Genomic DNA, 25,221 nt, shown 5'->3' with positions numbered 1-25,221 from the left:
TTCAAAAAACATGTCCCACTCACAATACCACATTTAAGGGTCCTGTAAGGATTTAGTATTTGTATTGCCTGTGTGGTGGAATTGTTGAACACGTGTTCCTGATTTTCTGATATTGTTTCTGCTGGGATTACTTTACACTGTCATTTAATCCAGTCACAGCACAACCAAACGCAGCCTTCTTGGTAAATACATGAAAAAAAGTGTAATATTTACCAAACAAAGAATTCCTGGTGCAGTCGTTGTGGAGCTTCATTCAAGCTTATATATTCCAGACAGGTACTTTTTGGGGTTTGAGTTTGCTTCCAGAACCTGCACAGTGGCATAAATGAAGTGGTGTGTTCAGAAGAAGGCACTTCCTCAAAGCTAGCCAATCAGAGTGGGGGAGAGGGGAGGGGGTGGCTTAAAGGGACAGGAGCTTATATAGCGTGTGTTCAGGGAACGGTTCAGCCACCCTTACAATGAAAGATGACACATTATGTTAACTGGCATCCATTTAGATATTATTTAGCATTACAAAAATTATCTGGACATCTTAGGTGCCAAACGTGTTGTTGGAAAACAATGTTATTTTACAATGTTATCAAAAAAGAATCAGTACACTTAGAAGTCTCCTAAAGGGGCAGCGCAAAAGCCCATGTGACACAGGTACAGGAAGGTACTGCTGTAAACTGTCCTGTTTCTGAGTGGCTGCAGCAGGGCACTAATGATATTTTTGATCAGTAAATCATTATGAGAATTTGCCAGGGTAGAGTGGATAAGTATAATATAAATTTTGCCTTTAAATGTAGTTTTAAATGTTTTAAACGTGTATGTATATTTCCTTCTTACTCAGCATGTATCAAATAACATAAATGGATTCTACTGCTGCCTATAAATGTGTTTTTATATCATTCTCTAAGCCAGTTCGCTCTTCTCTCTCTCTGTACACGCACACAAACAGAAAGACTGGAACATTTATTTCACATGTTTACTTGAACTTCAATAGCAATACAATACAATCAGAACACTTGAGGTCGATATGTACAAGGATTTCAGAGGGTTGCAGAAAAGTTCTGAGGTTTTTTATATGATCTCCGGCTCTGCAGTCAAGAGTTCGGTTGCTATGACAAACTCCATGGCAACAAGGTCTATCGCCAACAGTTAGCGGCAGGTCTGGGTGAGCGAGATGAGGAGGGGGTCAGAGGTTTTGGTCTTGATGTGAAATAGAATTGGTCAACAGTTCAAAATCAGTAGGAGGGGATGTATGTATGTAAGAGGCCCTCCAGTTGTTATAGATAAAATGCTTCACTGTGATACATTAATTATACAAGAATGATGTATATATATACACACACTCTCTCTCCCACACATAATATATACACACTCATACATACACACACATGCTCATCAAGCTACACGCACGCACGCACACACACACACACACACACTCGCATGTACGGTCACGCACACTTGAGCACTTCCTCCTACAGTATGTAGCCTTGTAAAGCTACTATAAAGTCATGCACATGTTCTTTGAAAGGATTTTTTTTTGGCAACACACAAGTGCTTCTTTGACACACTGTTTGCTTGCTACAGGGAGGGGCAACACCCAGCCGATGAAGCAATAGAAACTTAGACGATGAGGCCGATCAGGATACGCACCGATGGAATGGGAAGACACAGCAGGGTTTGAAAAAAAGAGAGCAAGAGGAGGAAGGAGAGTTTAAGTGGATCACAGTCATACAAAAGTAACAAAACATGAAAAGGGGGAAGTCTCGTGGTGATCAGGAGATAGAAGCAGGGAGGAGCCATCACTATCATCTTAATGATCTGTCATCATTATCCTTTTATCTCCTTAATCATTGTTGTTTCCATCAGTCTGGTCATTAATATTTTTTGTTGTTGTTATCACCCTCGATCTCCTCCTCCTCCCTGGGTTCTATCCCCCAATCACCACCGCCCTAGTCACAGGCTCGTCACTCGCTGCATCTGTCCGTCCTCTCCTTCAGAAGTTGGCTCTGCTGTGTACCCTGCATCTCCATTGGTTGCCAGTGGCGGCGGTTGGTAGAAGGTCTGCAGGTGATTGGGCCGAGGGCCCAGTGGTGGTCGCCCTAGACTGTAGGGCAGCTCCAAGGCGGGCCTCTGTGGTTGACCAGTGGGGCTGACTTCCTCTGGACCTTCAGGGCTGCTGTCTGGGTAGGAGAGGGTCGGGGGTGACGTGCGTGTGTAGAAGCGAGGAGGGGAGCTGCTGCGGCTGTACACCTGCGGAGAGTGGCGGGAATAGAGGTTACTGGGAGGTGAGTTTGTCTCTCGTGGAGCAAAGATATTTGTTGGAGGAGAGCTTCTGGGGAAGATGCTAAGCGGAGGTGAGCGGTGGTCACCAGGGTAGAGCGGGGAGGGGTTTGAATCTCGAGCGTAGATAGGTGAGGAGTCAGGGTCAAGGTCAAGGTCAGGTGTCAAAGGCAGAGTGAAGCCATCAGAATCTTCTCGTTCACCATGATACCGAAGAGACCCTCTCTCTTTACCCCTTTTCCGTCCATCTAGACCTCCATCGTTGCTCTCAAACAGGAAGGACTCCTCCCTGTCTATATCCATACCTCCCCTCCACACATCCAGTGCTCTATCCTTCTGTTTCTCACTCTCACGTTCAATTCCTGCTCTCCACCCATCTCTGTCCTTTAAAAATAGGGATTCGTCTTTCTCTCTCTCTATCCCACCTCTCCACCCATCCATCCCAAAATCTTTCTTCTGAGTTATGAAAGTCTCTCCTTGTTCCGTCTCTACACCTCGCCACACCTCCATCCTTCCCTCTCTCTTCTCCAGCATATGAGATTCCTCCCTCCCTCTGTCTATGCCACCTCTCCATTCGTCCATCTCCTCATCTCTCTTCTGAGAACTAAAAGATTCATCGCGTCCCCTCTCAGCTCCAGCCCTCCATTCATCTATCATTCCGTCTCTTTTTAATAGAAACGTCTCATCCTTCTCTGTGTCTTGGCCACTTCTCCAGGTCTCTATGTTTGTCTCCCTCTGCTTCATCAGCAGTGGCTCTTCCAGAGCCTTGTACAAGGGCTCAGAATCTTGTGGGGGTGGAGGAGGCGGAGGTGGGAGGGGCCTGTCCCGGTAACGATCCCGGTCTCTCTCCCTGTCTCTGTCAGGGCCGCCGCTGGACTCCACTGTGCTCCGGTGGCGGGACAGAGTGCCAGGGGTGCGGCTGAGGGTGGAGTAGGGTCGAGCTTGAACATCAGGCGGACGTGCTTGCTGCCTGTCCGGGAGCCCACGACGACCCAGAGTACCTTGCAGCTGTGACCGGTCTCCATCTTTAAATGCATCACGAGACTCAGAATCTCCAGAAATACGCACATGGGACCAGCCATCTTGTAAGCGCGGTGTTGTGGCATGATCTGGCCCACGTGTTGTGGAATGTGTCTCAGTGTCTTGTGTGAGGTGCCTGGTGTGCACCCAGCCCTCTTGAACATTGTGGCGTGTGCTGGGCTGCATGGTGGCAGCCGAGCCTTCTTGGGGTGGCTGTGCATGTCGACTCAAAGTGGCAGTGTGAGTGAGAGCCGGCCTGTCGTGGTGATGCGGCCTTGCCAAGCTCCCGTAGCGTTCAGGAGGAACAGGCATAGGAACTGATGGCCTCAAATTGCTCTGCACCAGCTCTGAGATGATCATCTTCTCCAGCGCCGCTGCGTCAGACAGATTACGGCGCATTCCAGTCCCGCTGCCAAGATCTGTGGACCCATGTGGCGTGAGGAGGGCTGGGGAGATGTCATCCCCTCCTATCCCGACTCCTCCCTCCCTCAGAAGGTCAGTGCTGCCCACCACACCAGCTCGTGATCCGGGGGTCGTCCCCAGACCGTGTAGGGTGAAGGTGTTGGGGGTGTAACCTCCGTTGAGACAAACACTGTCCAATCCACAAGACTCCTGGCTCTGTGACACAACACCCTCTGTTTGGAGAAAAAGGAAGATACCAGTGTCAAAAGAAACACAGGAAAACTCTAGAAGAACATATAAATAGATTAATATGAATGAATAAATGCATGAATGGGCAGTTCTAGGTGTTCATGTGCAGGCTATGGGCTCTACCGAGAAGATTAACAATATTCTTTGATGAAATGTTTGGTCATGTAGCCACATGGAGAGATGTTTGTTATGCCTTTAGGGTCTGCATGTGTGTGTTACTGTGTGCAAAGACTGCACAGATAGTCTATGAATTGAACCACGGTGCACAAGGAAGTGGGGCTCAATGATACAAGTGAGCACAAGAGGGAAGAGCGCATACTCTGTTTGTTTCTGAAGGTTCCTACTGGTCCACGTTAGGACAGAAAGACAGAGAGGGAAAGTGTCAAAATCCATATAAAAGACAAACAACAGTTTGTAAAGTAAAACAGCACATTCAAACAGTACCATGCAAATATCTGCGTAAAGCAAAAATCCCCAACATTCTGTAATTTAGATTTAGATTTTTGCAAGGTTCTGTGTGCACACATAAATAAAAAGACAGATAAAGATAACAAGGAGGAGGGTACATGTACTGCAGAGTGTACTGAGATTTACCTGTGGATGTGAAGGGTTGATTGTATCCCTGGGCCAGCATTGTGTCATAAGGTGATGCTCCAGCGTGAGTTTGCAGCACTTGGTTTGTTAGAAAATGGTTGCCCAGAGCAGCTGATGATTGAGAAAAAGAGAAAGACAGATTAATATTTTCTCATCCACATAATAGAAGGGATGCATCAGAGATTTTAAAATCACTAAAGGTCACCTCGGTTAAGGGTAGGTGTGTTGTTAACATCTGCTGCAATGAAAGAGGATTCAGTCTGTCTGCGAACAGTGTCATTCCACATCCTTCTGATACGACTCTGAAACATGAAATATCGCACTCGGTCAAAAACAAACTCAGGCACAGAGAGACAGAGTCAGTATGCACTCATGCACACCTGTCTGTTAGCAGTGGCTCTGCGACTCTGGCTGCTGGTGTAGCGGCTATTGGATCGAAGCGCGGCACCCTTCACAGAGTCTGGAGAGTTGGACGAAGAAGTCGCACAGCACTGCGACAGTCGCAGGCACCGGCCATAATCCTTCTGACCCTGCATTTAATCATGTACAAGACTGGTCAGTCTCACAGAAAATGATGAGAGACACTTACAGTTATAGGTACATTATGACTTGTGAGCCTGACCTTCCTGGCGAGGGTGCAGTGCAGTATGGTGATAAGGAGGCCCTGGGCTGTGTTGAGGGATGAGAAGAGGTAGGCCAGGAGGAGAGATGGAGCGGACAGGAACATCAGGCCTGAGGACCAGGTGACACTTTGGAGGAAGAGCAGCGTCAGGGAGCCCACCGCCCACGCCCTGCACAACATAATTGAATTTTAGTTTTTCTGACAAGCCCCTTTTATTTAACTGGGCATGTTATAAAAGGAGAGATCGGATGGATCTTTGTGAAAGTCTCCCTCCCTGCAAGCTGTCTGTCTTTAAAATAAGAACTAAAAACAGTGACTCAAAGAACATTCTGGCAGGTGTCGGTGCACAAACTTGTTCTTGTTAGTCATTACACACAGCCTAGCTGACTTTTTACCCTTTGCTGATTGCAAGTATTTTCCCCCTCTATTTTTCTTTTCAACAGTGATGCTGAGGTTTGACCTTTACTTACTCAGAAAGATGCAGACACAACATGGGGTCATGCTGCTGTCAAGGCTGGTGCAGTACATTTTATTCTAGCTTTAAAATGACTGTAATTGTTCGACTTGAAACTGTTGCTTCTCTAAATCTGTATAATAAATGGTTTACAGTACAAAACAGACCTTACCGAACTAAAGAAAAAACAAATTTAAAACCTCTACTGCAGATTATCACTTTCTAGGTTCTGTTAATTTGTATGATTTTCATTTAAAATGTAAATGTTAATACATGACAGCTACATACTATCAAGCTAGGGTCAACCTGTAAACCACTCTGTGGAACTTGGGGGGGATAATGGATCGAACCTAGCACCTAATCTGCCTCCAATCCCAATTTAGTAGCACTGACCAGTGAGCTATTCTCCTTTTATAGTCATTGATCCTAACCCTCTGTCCATCAAAATGATGGACAGATCAATGATCAAACAGCAACAAAGACTGAAGCTCTTGGTAAATGACCACTGGAGAGCAGAATTTAGGGCAAAGCTGACCAGCTGGGATTTGTTCCTAGTATAGACTCTTTCTATGCTTTTGCTTCTCTGCACACAGATTATAGCATCAACTCTAAGTCTAGCTTCCAGAGCAAGCAGAGCTTATGTAGCTTTAACCAGAAAATCCGGGTGGTTGTTGAATGACTTTTTTGCTGCAGCAGTGGTGCTATACAAATTCAAAAAAGGACAACTAAGGAGCAAACCTAATCACTGGATAGGCCTTGGACAAAGGCTACAGCAGCGTCTCTAAAGAAAAAGGTACATCAGCCATTTTCTTTTTCTTTTGAGACACTGGTACTAACCTCAGGTTGTCATGGCGACTGGAGTCTGGCTTTAATGCAGCAGTGCTGTGCATCTTATGTAAGGTCATCACCAGAACAACCAGGTTCAACTGAGGCCATAAAAGGACAAGGATCAAACACAGTCAGACAGATTTTCATTAATAATGACTGAACATAATGATATTTAATCACTCCACAGGAGGGATATATAGGCTGGTAATTGAATGAGTGCAGGAACTCTGACCGTGATGATGACGGCTACAGGTCCAAGGAAACTCCAGATGAAGTAATTGTCTGTGCGGAGCCAACATCTACACAACACACACACAAATCACAGTCAAATAAGAACCTCAAGAATAAACTGTCCTCATCCATTAGCGTGTATACACACACACACACACACCAAGTCCACTTACGCAGTTTTTGAGCCGTAGCCTCTGAAGTCAATGGCTGCAGACACAGCCACAACCAGCCCAGGAACAGAGTAACCACACAGGTAGAAATATTTCCGTCTGGAGTTGCGTCCCTCAAACACCTCTCGCTGCAGCAGGTACAGTTCTACCCCCTCCAGACACAACCAGCAAAACACTGAGAGCAGCGAAAAGTGCAGCAGGCCAGCAGTGATGGAGCACACAACCTGCAAATATGACCACCACAATTATTTATAATCTTAAAATATTGGCATCAATGCAGAGTGCTTTAAAACTGCTTGAATACTTACAGTGTACTGAGTCTTGTTGGCACCAACAAGGAAGAGAAGTTCAGTGATGAGCATGTTGGCCCACAGGTTGCAATGAATGGTGCTGTGATCTGTGTGCCAGGGTGCCCCCTGGCAGCACAGGGTGGTAAGGCAAGTAGCCAAACACACCAGTGCTACAGAGATGCCAACCCAGGATACCACGTAGACCAGAAGCTCTTCAACACCGACACCAAACTGGAGAGGAAAAATCATGTGTTAGCAAAGTTGACATTTTAAAAGCTTCGGAATTTTCTAACACTTGAATTATTTTATATATTTATATTTTTTTTACTCTGACTTCAACAAAATTTCAATTTCATCTTATTTGAACTGAATTCAAAGGGAAAAATGTACATACATAATTTTATTGATTGAAATCAGTGGTAGGAGACAGGAAAGAGGTCAAAGTGTGTACATGTGTAATTGCAGACCCAGTTATACATATATATATATATATATATATATGTATGTATAACTGGGTCTGCAATTACATATTACATATATATATATATATATATATATATATATATATATATATATATATATATTATATATATATATATATATATATATATATATAGAAGCATATGTGGATGTATTGTGTGGTGCAGAAAGCTGTCTGTGTCCTTGAGGGTTACATAACATCTATTTAAATGGATAAAATCACACCCAACAAAGGGAAAAGGGAACATCGCACACACACAGAGAACACCTAATTTAATTTCATGGCAGAACAAAATATCCTGCTGCATTCATCACTGCCTCACTCTTACAGATGCAACCCACAATTATCTGTCTTTCTGTGCTTTTTAAGCAACACTTAGGAGAAGACAGCAGGGAAGAAGTCCAACTGTTTCAAAGCAAATGTCAAAGTAAGGGAGACATTGGTGGACACTGGTGGACCTTAAACAAGACCTTTAACCATTAATGTTTTAACCTCTTGACTAAGCTCCTGACTGCTGGTCAATAAGCTCAACATTTTATGCGATTACAGAACAACAGCAGGGTAGAAAAATGTATGTGATAGTGATGACAGGGTAGTAATATGTGGTGTGCCTCACTTACAGCAGGTTGCTGGAACGCCATAAGGACAGCATAGCTGGACAGATGGCTGCATGCGCAGGTAGTATGTGTGTTATTTGTATGTAACAAGCGGCATCCCTGTGTGGACCACCTGCCAGTCCCAGAAACCCCTGATGCATTCCAGAAAGAACAATTGGGACCAAAGTGGTTCTCCAGCTGTGGAGAAAAAAATGAAACCAAAAAAAAACTTGCTTCCAAAGGACAATAAAGACCAGAACTATATACTACAAAATATTCATTTAGAGCTGATCAGATTTAAATTCAGACCTGCAGGTGCCTAAGGGTGAAGATCACCGGCTCGGTGAGGTACACTCTGTTGGTGCCTGGGTGCACAGAGGCTGAGATGACATGAGAGTTGACCACAAGGCTTCTACGCCTGGCTTCAGAGGCTTGGCTCAGGCCCAGTCCAAGCCGCAGGGTCGAGTTCTGGGTGGTCAGAAAGGAGCCCAGATTCTTGTAGAGTGTAAGGACCAGCTTAACCTGGCCTGAAAACAGAGAGGACAAAACGAAGAGGAAGGAAACATTCATCCACATCCGCATTCAAGGTTACACAATACTGTATGGCTAGGTCCAAACCATGGTTTACATGTAGCCTGAGGCAGAAAGGGTCCATTTTAGAAAACCTATAGCACGTTTATTCTTTAGTTTACTCCCTCCACAGTCATGGAGCACAAAATCCCATCTTTGTTGCAGTGTCAGGGTAGTAATGACTTTATCATCACTGTTACATGATACAGTGAGCTCTACCTTCATTTAGGAGAAGAGTCAGCAGTCTAAGGGTGGCAATTTAGGTGAGTGATGGACAAGTTCAAATTCAGTCCTGGATGGCAGCCATCAGCACTGTGGACTTTATACTTTCTCCTGTCTCAAGAGATCAGCACAATAGACCCTTGTAAAAGTGTGACCCTTTGTCAAGTAGTCCACCAGCAGCACTCCCTCTGCATCCAAAGGAGAGGTCATCACTTTGCTTTATAGTGCTCACTGATGTACTTCTCTTGTTTTTTTAAATGTCTGATTGAAAGCAGAGGACTCCATATTTCATCTATGGTTACAAACTGCTGCAGAAATCCTTCATGGGTGACCCTCAACATGGCTGCTTGCCAACATCACATGTTGTGTCAAGCCTGCTTCTCATCAGGCCCAGGAGGTTCAGGACCCAATGAGCTGACACTTCAGTTGTTTGAAGTTTGTTGTGGATAACTACACAGACATTCTCTGAAGAGACACTCAGCTCTGTGTCAATTGTTGTGTCAGTCATTGATCTGTCACAATCACATCCTTGATGAGTATATCAAAATAATGTTTACTATTATCACAAGCTTACAATTGATATGTATAACTCATTTGAACTTGCTTTAGGCCACAATCATCATAAAACATATACTGAAAGTTAGCTTATTTGTGTGTTACAGACCATTGTTGCTATACTGTTGCAGGGCCTGTGCTGAAATCTGTAGGATGCTGTCGCTGTCGTAGGAGTGAGGGAACGTCAAGTCCTGTATATCTGCCTCTGTGTTTAGTACATACACCTCCAGATCTGTGCATTAAAGAGAAAGAGGGTACAGAATAATCATGTGGAATCATGTGAAAGTGCAAAGACAAAGAAAGAGAAAGAACACACACCGATATTTGGAGCCCTATCACTGAAGCGGCCCTCATACAGATTGTTTGCCAACAGAAATGCTCCTTTCTCTACGGCGTCTAATAGCAGGGATGCAGACCGTGACTGATCAAGACTGCTCATATCAGCCCAGGACACAAGAGCTTCAGGACCCAGCAGGTTATCCACAATCTCAACAACAGCCTGGAAACAGAGAGACAGCGTTAAACCAGTCAGTCACTCACTCAGTCATTCAGTCTGTCTGTGTGTTTGTCTGTTTTACCTGAACGTAAGCTTTACATGTGCGTTCTCTCTTCTGCAGCTAAAAGAAGAAACATATCAAACATTACCTGTTTGAATCGTCATCGCTGACATTTCTGCTTTCATTTCCAGTAAAATCAATTTCACATCCGCATTGACAACATGAACAATATACCTTGCTGTAACTGCGTGATGCTGACTCTTTATTGGCTGGTCTCAAGGCCTGTAGCTGAGAGTCCAGTATGTCCAACAGCTGTTCCACTAGCCTGACCGACATGCTGACATCACCAGCATAGATCCGGCCCCGGGTCAGGTTGACCAGCTCCCCAGCGATGTTGGCAGCGTTCTCTCCACTCTTAATCTGCAGTGAGGCGGGGGTGTTTATAATGTCAAATATTTTGACATTTAAATGCAAGAGAACTGCTTGCTGACTGGCTTTAGGGCGTTTGCACAGAGCGCATGTATTGTTGGTTGGTTGTGTGTGACTTACCTTCTGTGCGATTTGGCTGACCCAGGGAGAGGTACAATTGGAAAGGTCAGGCCCTCTGGAGTTCCAGCCTACTGGAGACGACATGCATTGATATGAGGCGATACCTGCAGAGACAGAAAGGGTGGCACAGAGAGTCAGACAGAGAAAGGACTGCTTGTGGTTAACAGGACTGGAGGTGGTTTGTCACGACTGTGCTTGTTTTTCCTTTGCCACAAAGTTAAATGGCAGCATCGCCATGTCATCTGTGTCCGAGTCAAACATTGGCACTTGAAAGGCGACATCAAATGGCCAGCTAGCACCTGTGTTATTTACCTCTCCACTCCAGCAGGTGGCAGTGGTCTGTATTTGTTAATGAAAAAAAGAGATGAGATGCAAATGTCTTTATTGTTTGCTTTCCTCCATTCCATTCTTTCATTTTTGGTTATTTTTTGCACTGAGAAGCTGATCAGCCAATCCAAGCATGATTGATCCTTGATTTGAAATGTGTTAAAACACTATGTTTAGAAATTTGGGCAAGTGTTATGTGATCATTACCAAAATCATGAGCTAAAAGCTAAAAGCTCAGTGGAATCTTTGCTCTTCATCTTCAAATGCAAAGTGCACCACGACATATCTGCATATTCTGCATGGCAGCTTCTCCTTAGAGACACGCTGGGCTGAGGAGGACAGCTGCACAGCGAGAGGAAGAGCTGCCGAACCTTGCACACTGTAACCTGTCCCTCTTTCTTTTTCTGTCTCATTTGAAGTTCAAAGAGAGGACATCTGACTATATTTCAAAGGGAAACAAGATACACACATGCAAAAAACACACACACACACATTGACAAGCTGCACAAACATGTCAAACACCTACCCAGAGACCCTTTAGGGCATGGCCTCTCCACTGTTTCTCCCTTTAAGGTTGGGGGCCACTGCACCCCTCGGGCCACCCGGCCTTCACAACCGCCCACCTGACCAGGCCCCCCAGGTGCTAGGGGGACACGCAGTGGAGGGCGTGGGGTCAGAGGAACCATAGCTGTGATTGGACGCTGATCAAAAGGCCCCCTGTTGATAACGCCAATTGGGTGTGAGGCTGACGGTCGAACAGGGGTCAGCGCAACTGTAGTTGTGTAGGAGCGGACGGTCGTCATCAGAGAGGAAAGGGGACCTGGATGGAGGAAAACACAGCAGACACTCTAGATTTTGTACCTGCTGCATATCCAATTACACCACTGCTCATGTTCCACAAACCTTTAGTAGGTGGTGGAGGTGTGAACTGCAGAGGGTATCTCAGCACATAGTAGTTATTCCACACATAAAGCTGGTTGTCTCTGGGGTTGTAATCTATGGAGGAGATGTACTGGTAAGGGTTGGGGAACGGTATCTGCACAGGTAGCTCCTGCCCTCGGCTGGTGTCATAGGCGTAAACCACCATGTCACTGCCAACCCGGCCATCTGCCTGTCCCTCATCATCCTGGAAGACGGAGCGCACAACGTAGAGTACACCGCAGGCCATGAAGGCGTTACTCGCCCATCGTTTGTCAAAGCCGGTGGCCCACGTACCCTCAAAACGAAGGGTGTACGGATTCACCTGCAAATTGGGAAAGACATGAGATTGGTATGGTGTGTATTTTGCGTTTTTCTTCCTTTCAAACTCAAATCATCCATTTTCATTCCTCCTACCTGGCTGACTACGATGCGTCCATTATTTGCTTCAGTAGAGTAGATAACCCACAGGCCGTTCTCATCCACTGCCAGATCAATGTCCGACTTCCCACCCCAGCGGTAAGGCGAGGTGTCATGGTAGTTGGCATTGACTACCACTGCCTCACCACTCTTGATGCGTGTCCGCAAGTCATACTTGACCAGGTTGCGTGTTCGCTCCTTGTTATAAAATACGGCACCATCATACACCACAAAGCCTGTGCCATCCACACGGCTAGGCAGCCTAGGACACAGTAAAACACAAGTGAGGATTCTCAGGCTTGAACCTGCTCCTTCTAACAATACTTACCTATATTAAGATGGGAATAATTAACAAGTCCCGGCAATATCATATTCACTTGTTAGGTGTTTTGTTTATACACCTTGCACCATAGTCCTGTGAATATTCTTAGTGCAATGTCCAGAAAAATGTTGATTAAGTAGAGTAGACTTCACCTAGTTAGACCACTAGGGTCATGGATTGTAGGGTCCACAAGGCTGAACCTATTAAACTGCATGTTTAATTGATGCCACGGTGGTGTTGAACTTACTATCTCTGCAAATAAATTCCAGCCAAAAAGCAAAAACTTGGTCTCTGTTTTCAATCTAAATTGATTCAGCTGAACAGGAAATTGGTTCCCAAGGTTAGCATACAGTAATTGCTTTTTTCATTGATTATTTAATAAGATGATTAAACAATTAATCTATATAAAAACAAATCTACTGATCAATGATCTCATTAATGCATTGAGAATACAAAACACTCACTTATAGGTAGTTGTGACTCTGTTTTGGCGGTAGTCATCCCAAGAGGCATACTCATACAGCACCTCTGTCCTATATGGTGTCCACGGCATGACATACAGCCGGTCACCAGCCTGTAGGGGGTCTTTACACCAGGCCCCTGACTGATGCTCCGCCTCCAGGAGCGAGGAGGCTGGCTGGATGCTGAGCAGTGAGCCAGGACACACGAAAACTGGAAAATGGAAGTCAGGGAGGGTTGATAGCAGGATGTGAGGAAGGAGAGAAAGAGGAAGGGAGCAAAAGAGCAGGAAGGAAGAATGGAAAGGAAGTGGAGGCAGGTGCGGGGAGAGAATGGATCAATGCAATGAAAAATGGATTGAATCAGATGCAGTCGATGCAGCGAGTTTAAGAAATAAAGAATGAAGAGAAAAAGAGAGAGGGATTTAAAACACTTGTGCTGATCTCAAGAGACGAGCAACAGAAGAGACGTAAAAGTGTTGAAAATCACACACTGTTAGTGTGTGTGTGGTGAGTAATACAACAGGGACACTGCAATGAAAGGTGTTTGAGTGTGTTCATGTGCTCTGTCTGTCTGTGTGTGTGCATGTGTGTGTGGGTTAGTGCAAAAAGAGTGAAAAAGAGTGTGAGGTAGAGTCAGGGACGCAGTAGGCGGGGCTAAATTTTGCCTTGAAGTGAATGAGAGGGCAGGTTAGTTAACGCCGAGCACAACGATTGGTCCACCGACATGTCAATAACTGTATGGGACACATATGTATACTGTACAATCTCACACTGGCATGCAAATAGGCATGCACACGCATACACACACACACACACACACACACACACTCACACAAGTAAGCAGTGCTTGGTAAGCACACAACCAGACGGATATAATACACACAAATTTTGTCTTATTTTTCCTATGAAGATAAATAAGGGGCTCTTCCTATAAGGGAAGAAAAGGGAAAATAAGCATGAAGAGGATGATCGGACAAGAAAGAAAGAAAGAAAGAAAGAAAGAAAGAAAGAAAGAAAGAAAGAAAAAGAAAAGAAAGAAAGAAAGAAAGAAAGAAAAAGAAAGAAAGAAAGAAAGAAAGAAAGAAGAAGAAAGAAAGAAAGAAAGAAAGAAAGAAAGAAAGAAAGAAAGAAAGAAAGAAAGAAAGCTTGTGTGTTAAAACGAAATAGAGCAGAGAGGCAAAAAAGGAAAACTGTGTTTATATTTGTGTGAGCAGTTGTGTTTATGTTTGCGTGCACAGAGAGACTAAGGGAGAGAAATCAGAGAGACAGAGAGAGATCGACCAGGAGCAAGATGGGAGAAAACTGAAGAAAGAAAGAAAGAGAGAGAGTAGGTGCAGAACCTGGATAAAACTGGATAAAAGGACGGTTTTCTATACAACAAGAGATGGAAAAAATGGGGGGAAAAGAACGGAGTAGGAAATGAAAAAAAGGGGAAGGGGGCAACATCCAGCATGACTACGAAACAACGTCCTAGGGTAGGAGGAAGAGAGATATGGTAGGAGAGAGGATAAGAAGGAGAGAGAGGGGGTCGGGGGGTGGGGTAAGGAAAGATCAAGATGCTACAATGTATTGTCTTTACCTTTTTGGTCCACTTCTACTCAAGCATAGGAAAAAAGAGGGAGAGAAAGAAAGAAAAGTCAGAGGATGAAAGAAGGGAAGTGAAGAGAAGCAAGAAACAAGCAAGAGCAAAGGGAAGAGAGAGAAAGCAGGTGAAGGGGGGAAGAGAAAGAAAGAAAGAAAGAAAGAAAGAAAGAAAAGAAAGAAAGAAAGAAAGAAAGAAAGAAAGAAAGAAAGAAAGAAAGAAAGAAAGAAAGAAAGAAAGAAAGAAAGAAAGAATTGCAAAGATAAAGACTTTGGAACTCATTCTCACCACAAACATTATTTTTCACATAAAAAGGAAGAAGAAGCACAAAAAAGACCAAACATACTCCTCTTCTCTCCTCTTCCTCCCCCTCCCCTCCCCTCTACCTCCCCTTTACCTCCCCTTTTCCCTCCCCCACCATCGCTCCTTCCTTCAATCAGGCTCCTGTGGAGAAAAGAGAGCAACTCCTGTGGTGTGAATCTGGAAAAGAAAACACACACACACACCACTGCAGACGCAAGTGCATACACACACCCAAACACAATAGACATACAGTTTACAAATTCCCTACAGTTTCTCTCTCTCTCTCTCTCTCTCTGTACTTCCTCCATCCAACTTCCTTTTTTGTTTTTCAAAAACATGCACACACACTCCCTGAGAAAAAATAAAAAACTTTTTCTATCCATCAATCTCTCAGGAAACATCACGTTATAAAAACACATTGACAAAAACAGGTTAAATCAGGGTGTAAACATGTTTGTCTGCGCATATGTACAGTACGTGTGTGTGTGTTTATCTGTGTAGTTGTATTTATATATATATATATATATATATATATACGCATACTCACTGTAAGGGACACATTCATACTGGATCTCCAGGTACTTGTATGTTCCAGGACAGGGGTCTGGGAAGACATCGACCCCAGCGACCACAACACACTGAGTCCTGTTGTTACACCTGGAGGTGAGCAGAGCGATTAATGGATGGATGGATGGATGGATGGATGGATGGACGGATGGAAGGATGGACGGATGGACGGATGGGTGGATGGTTGGGTGGATAGATGGATTGGCCCGGCGAGTGATGGAATGAGAAAACAAAGAAAAGAAGGACAGTGATTAACATACAGGAAAGGGGAAGCAAAGGACACTCCATTTATCTACGCTCCCACTCGCTGAATATTGATCAGTTCTTCTAGGAAAACACTGCTGAGTACACAGCTAATGGTGCAGCCAGGCACTCAGACTCAGCTGGAGGGACTGCTGCTCTTGCATATACACATGACACACAAAACACCAGCATTGGCTTTGTCTAATATTTCCTCCTAATCAACACATATGTCATACAGTTTGTCCACAACAACAGACACTCTTATTGATTTGGACATGTTTAAAGCTCAAGAAATACATTATAGTTTGTGTATTTGCCATAACCACACTTGCACACACAATATTACACACCTCTGGGACATAATCTTTAATGCATCAGGGAGGTAACACTGTGTGTTCTCCATCTGGAATGGGTCTGCGTCACAGATTTTGTCATCAGTTCGTCCATAATTGGCAGTCTCCACCATTACCACATCACTTCCTGGGCAGCGCAGCTCTATGGGGTACCCCTCACATGCCAATTCCCTGCGCAGCAGCCCGAATGGCATGGCGGCTCGGGACATAGCTGCGTATGAGGGGAAGAAGAGAAAAGAAGAGAAGAAAGATGGAGATAGGATTTACTTGTTTTGATTTGTTTGAAAATCTTAATCTGATTTTCTTTAAGCTTATTCTGTCTGAACAAACACGGAAGCCTGTCTTTTCAAGAAGCTAGAAGAAAACTTTAAACTAAGAAGAAAACTTTATTATTTATAAATTAAGACCTTGAGTTTATTCTTTTGGACACACACAGAGTTTGTGCACATCGTCAATGACTACACACAAAGCTATTTGCAAATTTCCACATATTAGCTTCTAGCTACAAAGGGCAACACAACAGTACACACACTGCAAACTAAAACAGATGCTTAGTTAGAAGAGAGGCTACATGAGGAAGACTTTATTCTTTAAAGGTGTGTGTCTGCACGGAATGTGCGCTACTCAAGGCACGTATCTACTGTGCATGTTTGTAGCTTTAAGAGGGCCTTGAAGCAGTATTATAACAAGAATCAAAGCAGTGGTGTCTGTGTCAGCAAAAGCCACGCTAGCAGCTCTTTAACACATCACTCAAGTTAGGTGTTATAAAGCAGATTATGAGACAGATGTTTGGACTACCAGCTGGCCTATTCAGCGTTCTGTGAGGAACCATTGGCAACTACAGGCATGTTTAAGGCATTTATGTAGGTTCTATAGAGACAGCAGAAGCAATCTGGTTAATCTATAATCTCTAATAGACGGTGACAGGCAGATGTTCGTCTATCAACTGCCTGTTCTTGCCAAATAGTTTCAAAGGACGACTTTCCAGATGTTTATGTGTAGCGAGACATCTGGTATCTCATGTTGGCACTAAAAGGAAAATTAAGGGAGCACTGATAGTCTGACTAACAGCGTCATTTTGTACACACTCTAGAAACAATCCCTCCAGGTTATACCCCAAGTGATGAGGGCAGACACTAAATATTTAAACAGACCATGTACAAAGACATAGATGCATAGCATTGATCTGCCAGGCAAAAGTCATATTTCTCTGACTTCCTCAGGAAAATCAAGGCGAAGTGTTACTAACACAGTTAAAACACATGCAAACTTGTCCAGCACCGCATATTTAATCACGTGTGTGGGAAGGATCTCCAGATGCGGAGTGTGACAGTTGACATAAATCACATCGCACTTTCACTGTGACACCAACGAACATGTTATGTGACGCGATGCGTGGGTACATCCCAATATCTTGTGTGTGTTAAGTCAGTGGGGAGCATAACACTGACTGTCAGGTGCTCGGTAAACACAATCTGACGAGTATGGGATTTTATTTCCCTTTCCTTTGAGGGCTGAATCAGAATATATTACACGCGAACACTCACCTGACTGCCATACAAATCTGTCTAAACCAGGGTTATTGGAGAAAATCCCATTACCATTAACTTAATCCGGTTGTTCACATCAGCTTGAGTATCGTGCAAATGACAAGGTGTTTGCTGCATCAGGATTAAACCCACATGTCGGCGTGATTAGTATGCTGCTGGTGTACTGTAACTGTCCATGGTGCTGAAAGACTGCTTGTTTTATTGACTAAGAGCTGTGGGCAGTTTCTCAAACACTCATTTTCACTACACACACATGTTCAGGTGTCATCTTTTGTGTACAAGAGACATAGCCTTTCAAACACTTCATCACTTCCATATTTTTTTCAGTCATTATTAAGGATTCATCCTGCTGAATACAGCCAGGTTCAACATCTGCACGTAAAACTTACCTTGGTCAGAGGGGGCGAAGTGAACCAGCGTGAGCACACACACCCCCACAAACCACAGTAACGCAGCCATGCTGGGCAGGAAGAGTTAGGACGTCACACCACCAGCCGTGTTTGGAGAGCCTGGGAAGGAAGCAGTGGAAGCGTGAGACTGAGAGTAAAGAGCTGCACACCCTCTCCTCTTGTGTGCAGACCTCTGTGTGTGTGTGTGTGTGTGTGAGAGAGAGAGTGTGTGTGTTTCCTAGTCAATAACCCATTCACACAATGAAAGAGTGCAGATAGAAAAAAAACACAGCAGTGTGAGAAGAGGACAGAATAATTGAGAGACAGACAGACTGTGAGAGAGAGCAAAATAAAGAGATAACAATTGAACAATCGGTGCAGCAAAAAGTCCCTCAATCTGCTGTTACCATGGTGATAGCAATGTGCAGTCTCAGGGAGGAGGGAGCCAGGAGATACGCTGGGCGTGTGTACTATCTGTGCGATTGTGAGGGAGACTTTGTGTTTTAAGTCCGTAATTAGCCAGAAGCAATACTGGCCACTGACCCATAAAAGAGCCTTAATCTGTCCATCTTCAACACACACACAGGGAGAGAGAGTGAGGGAGAGAGTGAGAGAGTGGCAGAGGGTTGGGCTCAGCTTAGGCCACTTTTCAGTAATCCTGAATAAATGATGTCGTAGAGACGATCTCTCTTCTCCAGCAGGTGTAACGAGGTAAACAGCTGACTGAAGGGATAGGAGGCGATGAAGGCACTGGTGCGCTGTGGAATTTTACTACAGGAACATACGGGACGCACGAAGATGAGCTTCAAGAGAACAACAGTAATACGACTCCTTAATATAGATGAAACCTTTGGCTCCGGACAGGATGCTGAACAGAGGCAGAAACATCAACATGCTCATCATAGCATCTCTGTGTTTTTTTCCTGTTCGGTTTTTCAATCTGTTGCTGCAATGTGCACCAACATTACAGTCTGGAGAGTGTGTGTTTGTATGTATGTCAGCATAATGTGTGTGTGTGGATAAACATATGTGTGCTTGTGTGTTTGTGTTTGTGACTTGCTTTTCTCTCTCTCCATCTTCTTGTTAGGTAATGATGGCAGACAGATTTAGGTCACATCTCAACAAATGTCCAACATGCATTCAAAGACACACACACACACACACACACACACACACAACTTAGAAAAGAGAGACCTCTGCCTTCTTTGAATCCACTGAACCAACAAGACTGTATTAAAGGCCTCAGGATCACTGTGATACAAACACACATGCACACTCCATATATAGTACACAATAGACCCAACGAAATGAGAACATTTCCATGTTTTAACACATAGACACACACACAAACTGACACACACACATGCACACACTCATGTCATCCAAAACCCTTATGGCAGCATGTTCTTGCAACCCCAACTCTCTCTCTCTCTCTCTCTCTCTCTCTCTCCCATACACACACAGCCTTAAGTGTTGATGCAGAGTAAGTAGAGCAAGGACACTGATGGCCCTTGACAAAGCCACACACCCAGTCCCCCTGTTTGCACCACCATGCTCCCTGCCTGCAACCAAAATCCAGCCCCGGGCCACCGGCCGGCCTACTTGGAGGAGCAGCAATCTCTAAGTGAGAGCGTGTGAGTGGAGGGCCTGGAGTGAAATAAATTACACACACACACACAAATGTACATACTGTACTGTGCGTACATATACGTAACTACTGACATGTAGCTTGCATAGAAAACATGCATTCACAGCACAGCGCAGTAAATAATGCAGTAAATATCTTTATTATTATATAATTATATATATATATATATATATATATATATATATATATATATATATATATATATATATATATATATATATATATATATATATATTTTTAATATGCAATTGTTCTCTGTGAGCATCTTCAAGGTTGTTGTAACCTTTTTTACAAGCTGCTTGTTCAAGCACTCTGTTATGTTTACAAGGCTTACAGTAGATTTGTTTTTATAGCTGCAGCATTCATCTGAATAGTATCTTGCATGACACATTTGGCATCTTTGAAAATAATTACCACAATAATTCAAAATAAATACATGTGGATTTAAAGTGTGTGTTGACTTCACAGCTTTGCAATGACAGATGCCAGTGAGCTTTAGAAAGCTTGTAAATCATCACCTTTGTGGTTTGCCTCCTTTTAAAGCCATAAAAAAAATAATAATAACTGACTTGCTGTTCTAGGATGTCTGACATGAAATCATACCAGTTACAAAGATTCACACTGTTGGAGGTGGAGGCCATAAAATCCATTGAGGGAGAGTGTAACAGCCCCCCCTTCTTTTTGGTCAGGGAGCTACCAGTGCCTGAGGGCAGATCACTTTGAAGCACAAAGTGACAAAACAGCCTTGTAGTGTTACATTCCTAATAGACAAATGAGTGTGTGTGTGTGTGTAGACAGAAGACAGAGAGAGAGTGACAGCAATCAAGAATGGGGGAGACAGAAAAATCCCAACATTGCATAAGAAGCAAAATACTTTTTAATAAAAGTAAGAATTTTTCTTGTCACTGTGGATTATATATTTAAGGATTCAAACTCTCCACAGTGCACTCTGTGACGACAAGCCACTTTCAGAGCATTGACCTCTAGAGCTCCCAGAGGGCTGAGGCCTACATGCAGCAGTCAAAGCCACTTACAGGGTTTTAGAGCCTGTATGTTTGTCTGGTCGATGCATGACTCTGGGGAAAGAAGGTGTCGCCCTCTGTCAATCATTCGCTTGTCGCAGGCAGGAAACACAGACGGCGATCAGGGCCAAGTTCAGAGCATGAGGGCTTCCAATGCATGTTCAGCACTGCTAAGAGCATTAGGGTTTGTGCTGGCTGAATCAGGCTTAGAAAAATGGGAGTAAACAGCATAAATATATATTCATCATGTGAGTATCAGTACTATGTGTGGCAGACAGACATAGATTTTTGCAAGAGAAACCGTTTAATTTTCTTTCACCTAAAGAATCGAGCCTCTTCTAAAGACTGCAGGAAGACTGATTAAACATTGATATGTTTCCTCACATATTCATCAGGATCGTAATCCTGCCCTCAGCATGCGCTCTCTCCGGTTAAAAGCACACCCTGCATTTGTGCACTATAAGCACTTTCCCTGCGTTGGAGCATCTCCAAGATTGTAAGTGTGCTCACTCATTTATCAATCACTTTCACTACAGCGTAAAGCCCAATGCACTGCATCTTAACAAAACACCTACAAATTACAAAACACACCTTCATCAATTTGACAACACAAGCTGCAAATGCTCACAACACAAAGACAAAATGTTTCCACATACCACTGGTGGAGGAAGTACTGAAGCTTGGTGCTTTATACAATTATGAGTGAAATATATACTTAAGTAAAAGTAGAAGTGCTCAGCAACAATTAGGTGAATGTCTTAAGTGCTTTACTTTTACTTAAAGTATTAAAAGTAAATGTCAGTACTCAAGTACTCTGTTATATCCACCAATTGTTTTTAAATACGCCCACAGGTGGCTCAGTTCAGAGGAGGCTGACTCTGGATTCATGTTCAATGTTAAGGTTAGGACAGGAGGCCAGTGACAGTCTATCTACTGCTGTGCTGCTGCCAAACACCAGCTCTGCTATCACTGGAGCTGATAAAGCAACCTGATTGGTTCAAACTTAGGAGACAGCAACACAATATATATTGTTGTGTTGACCAAGGCAACTTTTGGGTAAAACTGTATTCATAAAATGTAACGAGTAACAACAAATATAGTAGAAAGTAGTGGAGTAGAAAGTATTGATTATAGCTGCAAAATGTAATGGACTAATAGTCTAAAGTGTGCCCTATTATTTTTAACTTAAGTAAATATGTCAAAATACAGCAAAGTACAGTAAAGAAGTACAAATACTTAGTTAGATTCCATCATTGCCAGGGACCTTAAACAAAAGACAGCTCTAGCTAAGAAATGCCAATGTTGAGCAAAAAAGCCAAAGAATAATGCAACCAGGATGTTAAAATAAACCAACCAGACCAATGGAAACATTTCTGTTGTTATTGGTGCTGTATTTGATTGTGTTGTACTTGCAAGGTATGTGTGGTGAAATGGATACTGTTTTTTTGTGTTTTGTCAATTTGCATGTGTTTTCTCAGCCACCACAGAATTCTAGTGCAACAAACAACCCAGAACAAAATGATATCTGATTTACAGTAGTCTCAACACAATAATTATTGTGTGTTTGCTCCAAGCTGATCATGATGCTTGTCAGTGCATCCACAGCCCACTCTGGTGTACAGAAAATGTCATCAACCTATTAAGAGATCTATGCGTTCATGTTATACTAATAAATAAATAAATAAATATTGATGTAAGACTGCCATTATTCCGGGTCATGTTATATCCAAAGGTCTGAAATCAAGGCAAGGTTTAACAGTTTTAACTGAAAGCTCTTTTATATATACGTGAAATTTCCTCATCCTCATATCATGATATTGATATTACACTGATCCGTCCATGCACGGCTCTGCACAGGCTGCACAAAATGCTCACAGCACAAACAGGGAGACTGACTCAGAGTGTCTGATGGATTCAAAGAGACATGAGAGAAACCTGTCTGAGGTGGTCTGAGTAGAAAGACACAAATATGGCATGTTTTACAAGTCAAATGACAGAAAATCCATCCAAATTGTGTGTTTTTGTATGTGTGTGTATGTGTGTGTGTGTGTGTGTGTGTGTGTCGCTCTCTGAGTGGTTTAAGCAAATCAATTTGCTTTTTTCTCCTCAGTGGTTGATGTAAATGATCCCTACATGGAAACAAACCTCATTACCTTTGTTTCTCTTTCCCATTTAACATACACAGCATGGGCACATGAACATGAACATGCACACACACAAAACTAAGTGAGTCACCTTATTAAAATTTGTTGGTACACATATATTTTTCAGTGTTCAGCTCAAAGCACTGCTTCTATCTAGATATATCTAAATAAAAATACCCAAAAAGGTTTTTCTCTCTCACACACACTCAACTCATAACAAATGTATAAAAAATTGAACGTGACAGGAGATTCACATCAACCACTGAGCATCCTTCGTCTCCTTTCTCCTCTCTACACCTCTCTGTCTCTCCCTGTCTCTTTGTCTGGCCTCCTCCACTGACCCAGTCATCTCATTCCCTCCATTAAAGAGGCCAGAAAATGGATGTCGATGTCAGATTTTTATAGAACCAGACTTGGCTGGTGTCACAGGCCTCCCCATACCAGATTCAGGCCCCAAAGGGCCTTTGACGTATGAAGAACAGTACAGCTGCCATCTCACAATGAAAGAATGATACGACACAAGCCTAAGCAGAACATTAGCAAAGAAAAACAGAGTGCTTTTTAGAAGGTGAGAAGATTGCATGTGAAGGTTGCTATGTCAAGGTGACAGTCAAGTTCACGGTGACCTGAATATTAGAAACATGACCTAGAGCCTTATTAGAAACAGGGATGTCTTAAACCATTTAAGTCATGGGTGACAACCACTGTCCAATGGCAATTATCATCATATTCATCAACCAATTATTGATATTGTCTGAAAAATACACATATGGTAACACCAGAAATAATCTAGTTGAAACGTCAACATAGCAGGTGGCACTACTACTGCACCTTATTGTAATACATCAAGCTTAGTAGCTTTTTTTTCAATGGTTGTGTACAGTTATAGTGACAGACTCTCTCTCTCTCTCCACCTCCCCGTACTTACATTCTGAGTGTCATTCATTAGCAAAAAAGATATAAACATATAACAACACAAAGACAAACAACATGTGGCTAATATGGTGGCTATAGATATTATGATAAAAGTAGTATCATGAATTCTTTTAAGCTTCATCAAACTGTGTAGTAAATATCTGATTTCCAATACCCACTTAGTAAAAAGCCATTCATCCAATGCCTGCGAGCACCGCATCGCTCTGGACAAAGAAAAATCCCAACGAAGGTAAGAAATAACATTCTTCTGCACAGCAAGATGTCTTAAAAGAAACAAACGATCATCAATCTGTCTTTGAATATGACAAAAAGAGCAGTTTTCAAGATTTATGGACTGATTCTTTGCTCGGATTCAATTCCACAAAGAAGCTGCAAAAAAGAGAGATGCATCTGCGAGGTTTTCAAACCTGCCTCTCCTCAGTACAGTCCACAAGTACATACTGTGTAGGTCAAATCCATAGATGAAGGGTTTTGTTTGGTCTACATTCACAAAACAACATTTTCCTTTCAACAAACTGTGGCTTCAATAGAATCTATTTAATAGACAAGACACTGGACAGACACAGGATGAATCTCCTTCACCTCCTTCGCCTATTTTATGCGATTAGATCCTTTATCAGGCAGACTCATTTTTTCCCTCTTTAATGTGAACAGGACTCCTGTAGTGGAGTGCCTGGGTAACACCTCTTTGAAATATTGATAATGGACTCTCACTCAGTCTTTCTCTTTTCTCCTCATGTTCCCATCCATGGTGAATCAGCAAACCAAACCTGCACAAACCCATGTGTGTGTGTGTGTTTGTGTGTGTGTTTACATCTCTTTTCACTGCAGCACACAACACACTGCAATCAAGGTGTGTGGATTTAAGCCCATCCTTAACAGACACCTCTGCTGTGCCAGTTTGGGACACCCTAAGTCACTACAGGCACTGTTTCCCCTCCCTGTCTTCCTCTGAGGCCCAAAGGAGGCTAATCACGTGCCCATGAATATTTCACAGCACTCATGCCTCACAGTCCTACACTACTGACCCAGGTTTAATGGCAGCAAGTGGTAGCAGCCTCAGCACAGCCACACATCAGATCCCTGTTCTTCAGTGTTCAAATGGCCCTTGACAGCAGCAACAACATAGTGGCAACAGCGAAGAAGCAGGGCACCTCTGCTGTCTTCTTGAGCATTGATCATGTATGTACATGTGAGTACAGAGAGAGAGAGAGAGAGAGAGAGGGATAGAGAGAGAGAGCGAGAGAGGAGGGGCGGGGTGCATCCTCATAGCCTATATCCATATCTTACCGTCAATCCTCCGGTTTCCCTCGTCGTCCTCCTCCTCCTCTCTCACTGCGTCTCCCTCATCCCGTCTCTCCGCGCCCTCACCCACTGTACTCTCCTCCCTTTCTCCCGCTCCTCTGTGACCGATGCATGAAAAAAAAAAATATTC

General features: G+C 43.4%; 1 protein-coding gene across 3 annotated transcripts; it reads right to left on the bottom strand.

The window, feature by feature from the left end:
• Positions 1-1,079: 1,079 nt before the first annotated feature.
• On the bottom strand, positions 1,080-25,132 carry LOC114432604 (adhesion G protein-coupled receptor L1). Of its 3 annotated transcripts, none has more exons than XM_028400718.1 (26): positions 25,077-25,132; positions 18,037-18,156; positions 16,095-16,308; positions 15,482-15,591; positions 14,629-14,643; positions 13,053-13,260; positions 12,264-12,528; positions 11,832-12,171; positions 11,455-11,748; positions 10,602-10,705; positions 10,287-10,472; positions 10,134-10,172; positions 9,874-10,054; positions 9,665-9,787; positions 8,518-8,735; positions 8,233-8,406; positions 7,150-7,362; positions 6,845-7,065; positions 6,673-6,739; positions 6,450-6,538; positions 5,159-5,327; positions 4,917-5,066; positions 4,742-4,838; positions 4,537-4,647; positions 4,262-4,285; positions 1,080-3,926 (listed from the first exon to the last, which is right to left on the bottom strand). In XM_028400718.1, the coding sequence occupies exons 2-26, from the start codon at positions 18,104-18,106 to the stop codon at positions 1,945-1,947; spliced, it is 5,664 nt and encodes a 1,887-aa protein (XP_028256519.1). In that variant the 5' UTR covers positions 18,107-18,156; positions 25,077-25,132; the 3' UTR covers positions 1,080-1,944. The 3 variants fall into 3 exon arrangements, with proteins under 3 accessions (XP_028256519.1, XP_028256528.1, XP_028256536.1); XM_028400727.1 differs by having other exon boundaries at positions 4,262-4,282; XM_028400735.1 differs by lacking the exon at positions 4,262-4,285.
• Positions 25,133-25,221: the final 89 nt, after the last annotated feature.

Source organism: Parambassis ranga, chromosome 1 (assembly GCF_900634625.1).
Source record: "Parambassis ranga chromosome 1, fParRan2.1, whole genome shotgun sequence".
In the NCBI taxonomy this organism is placed as follows: domain Eukaryota; kingdom Metazoa; phylum Chordata; class Actinopteri; family Ambassidae; genus Parambassis; species Parambassis ranga.
This window is presented reverse-complemented; position numbering and strand designations above follow the sequence as displayed.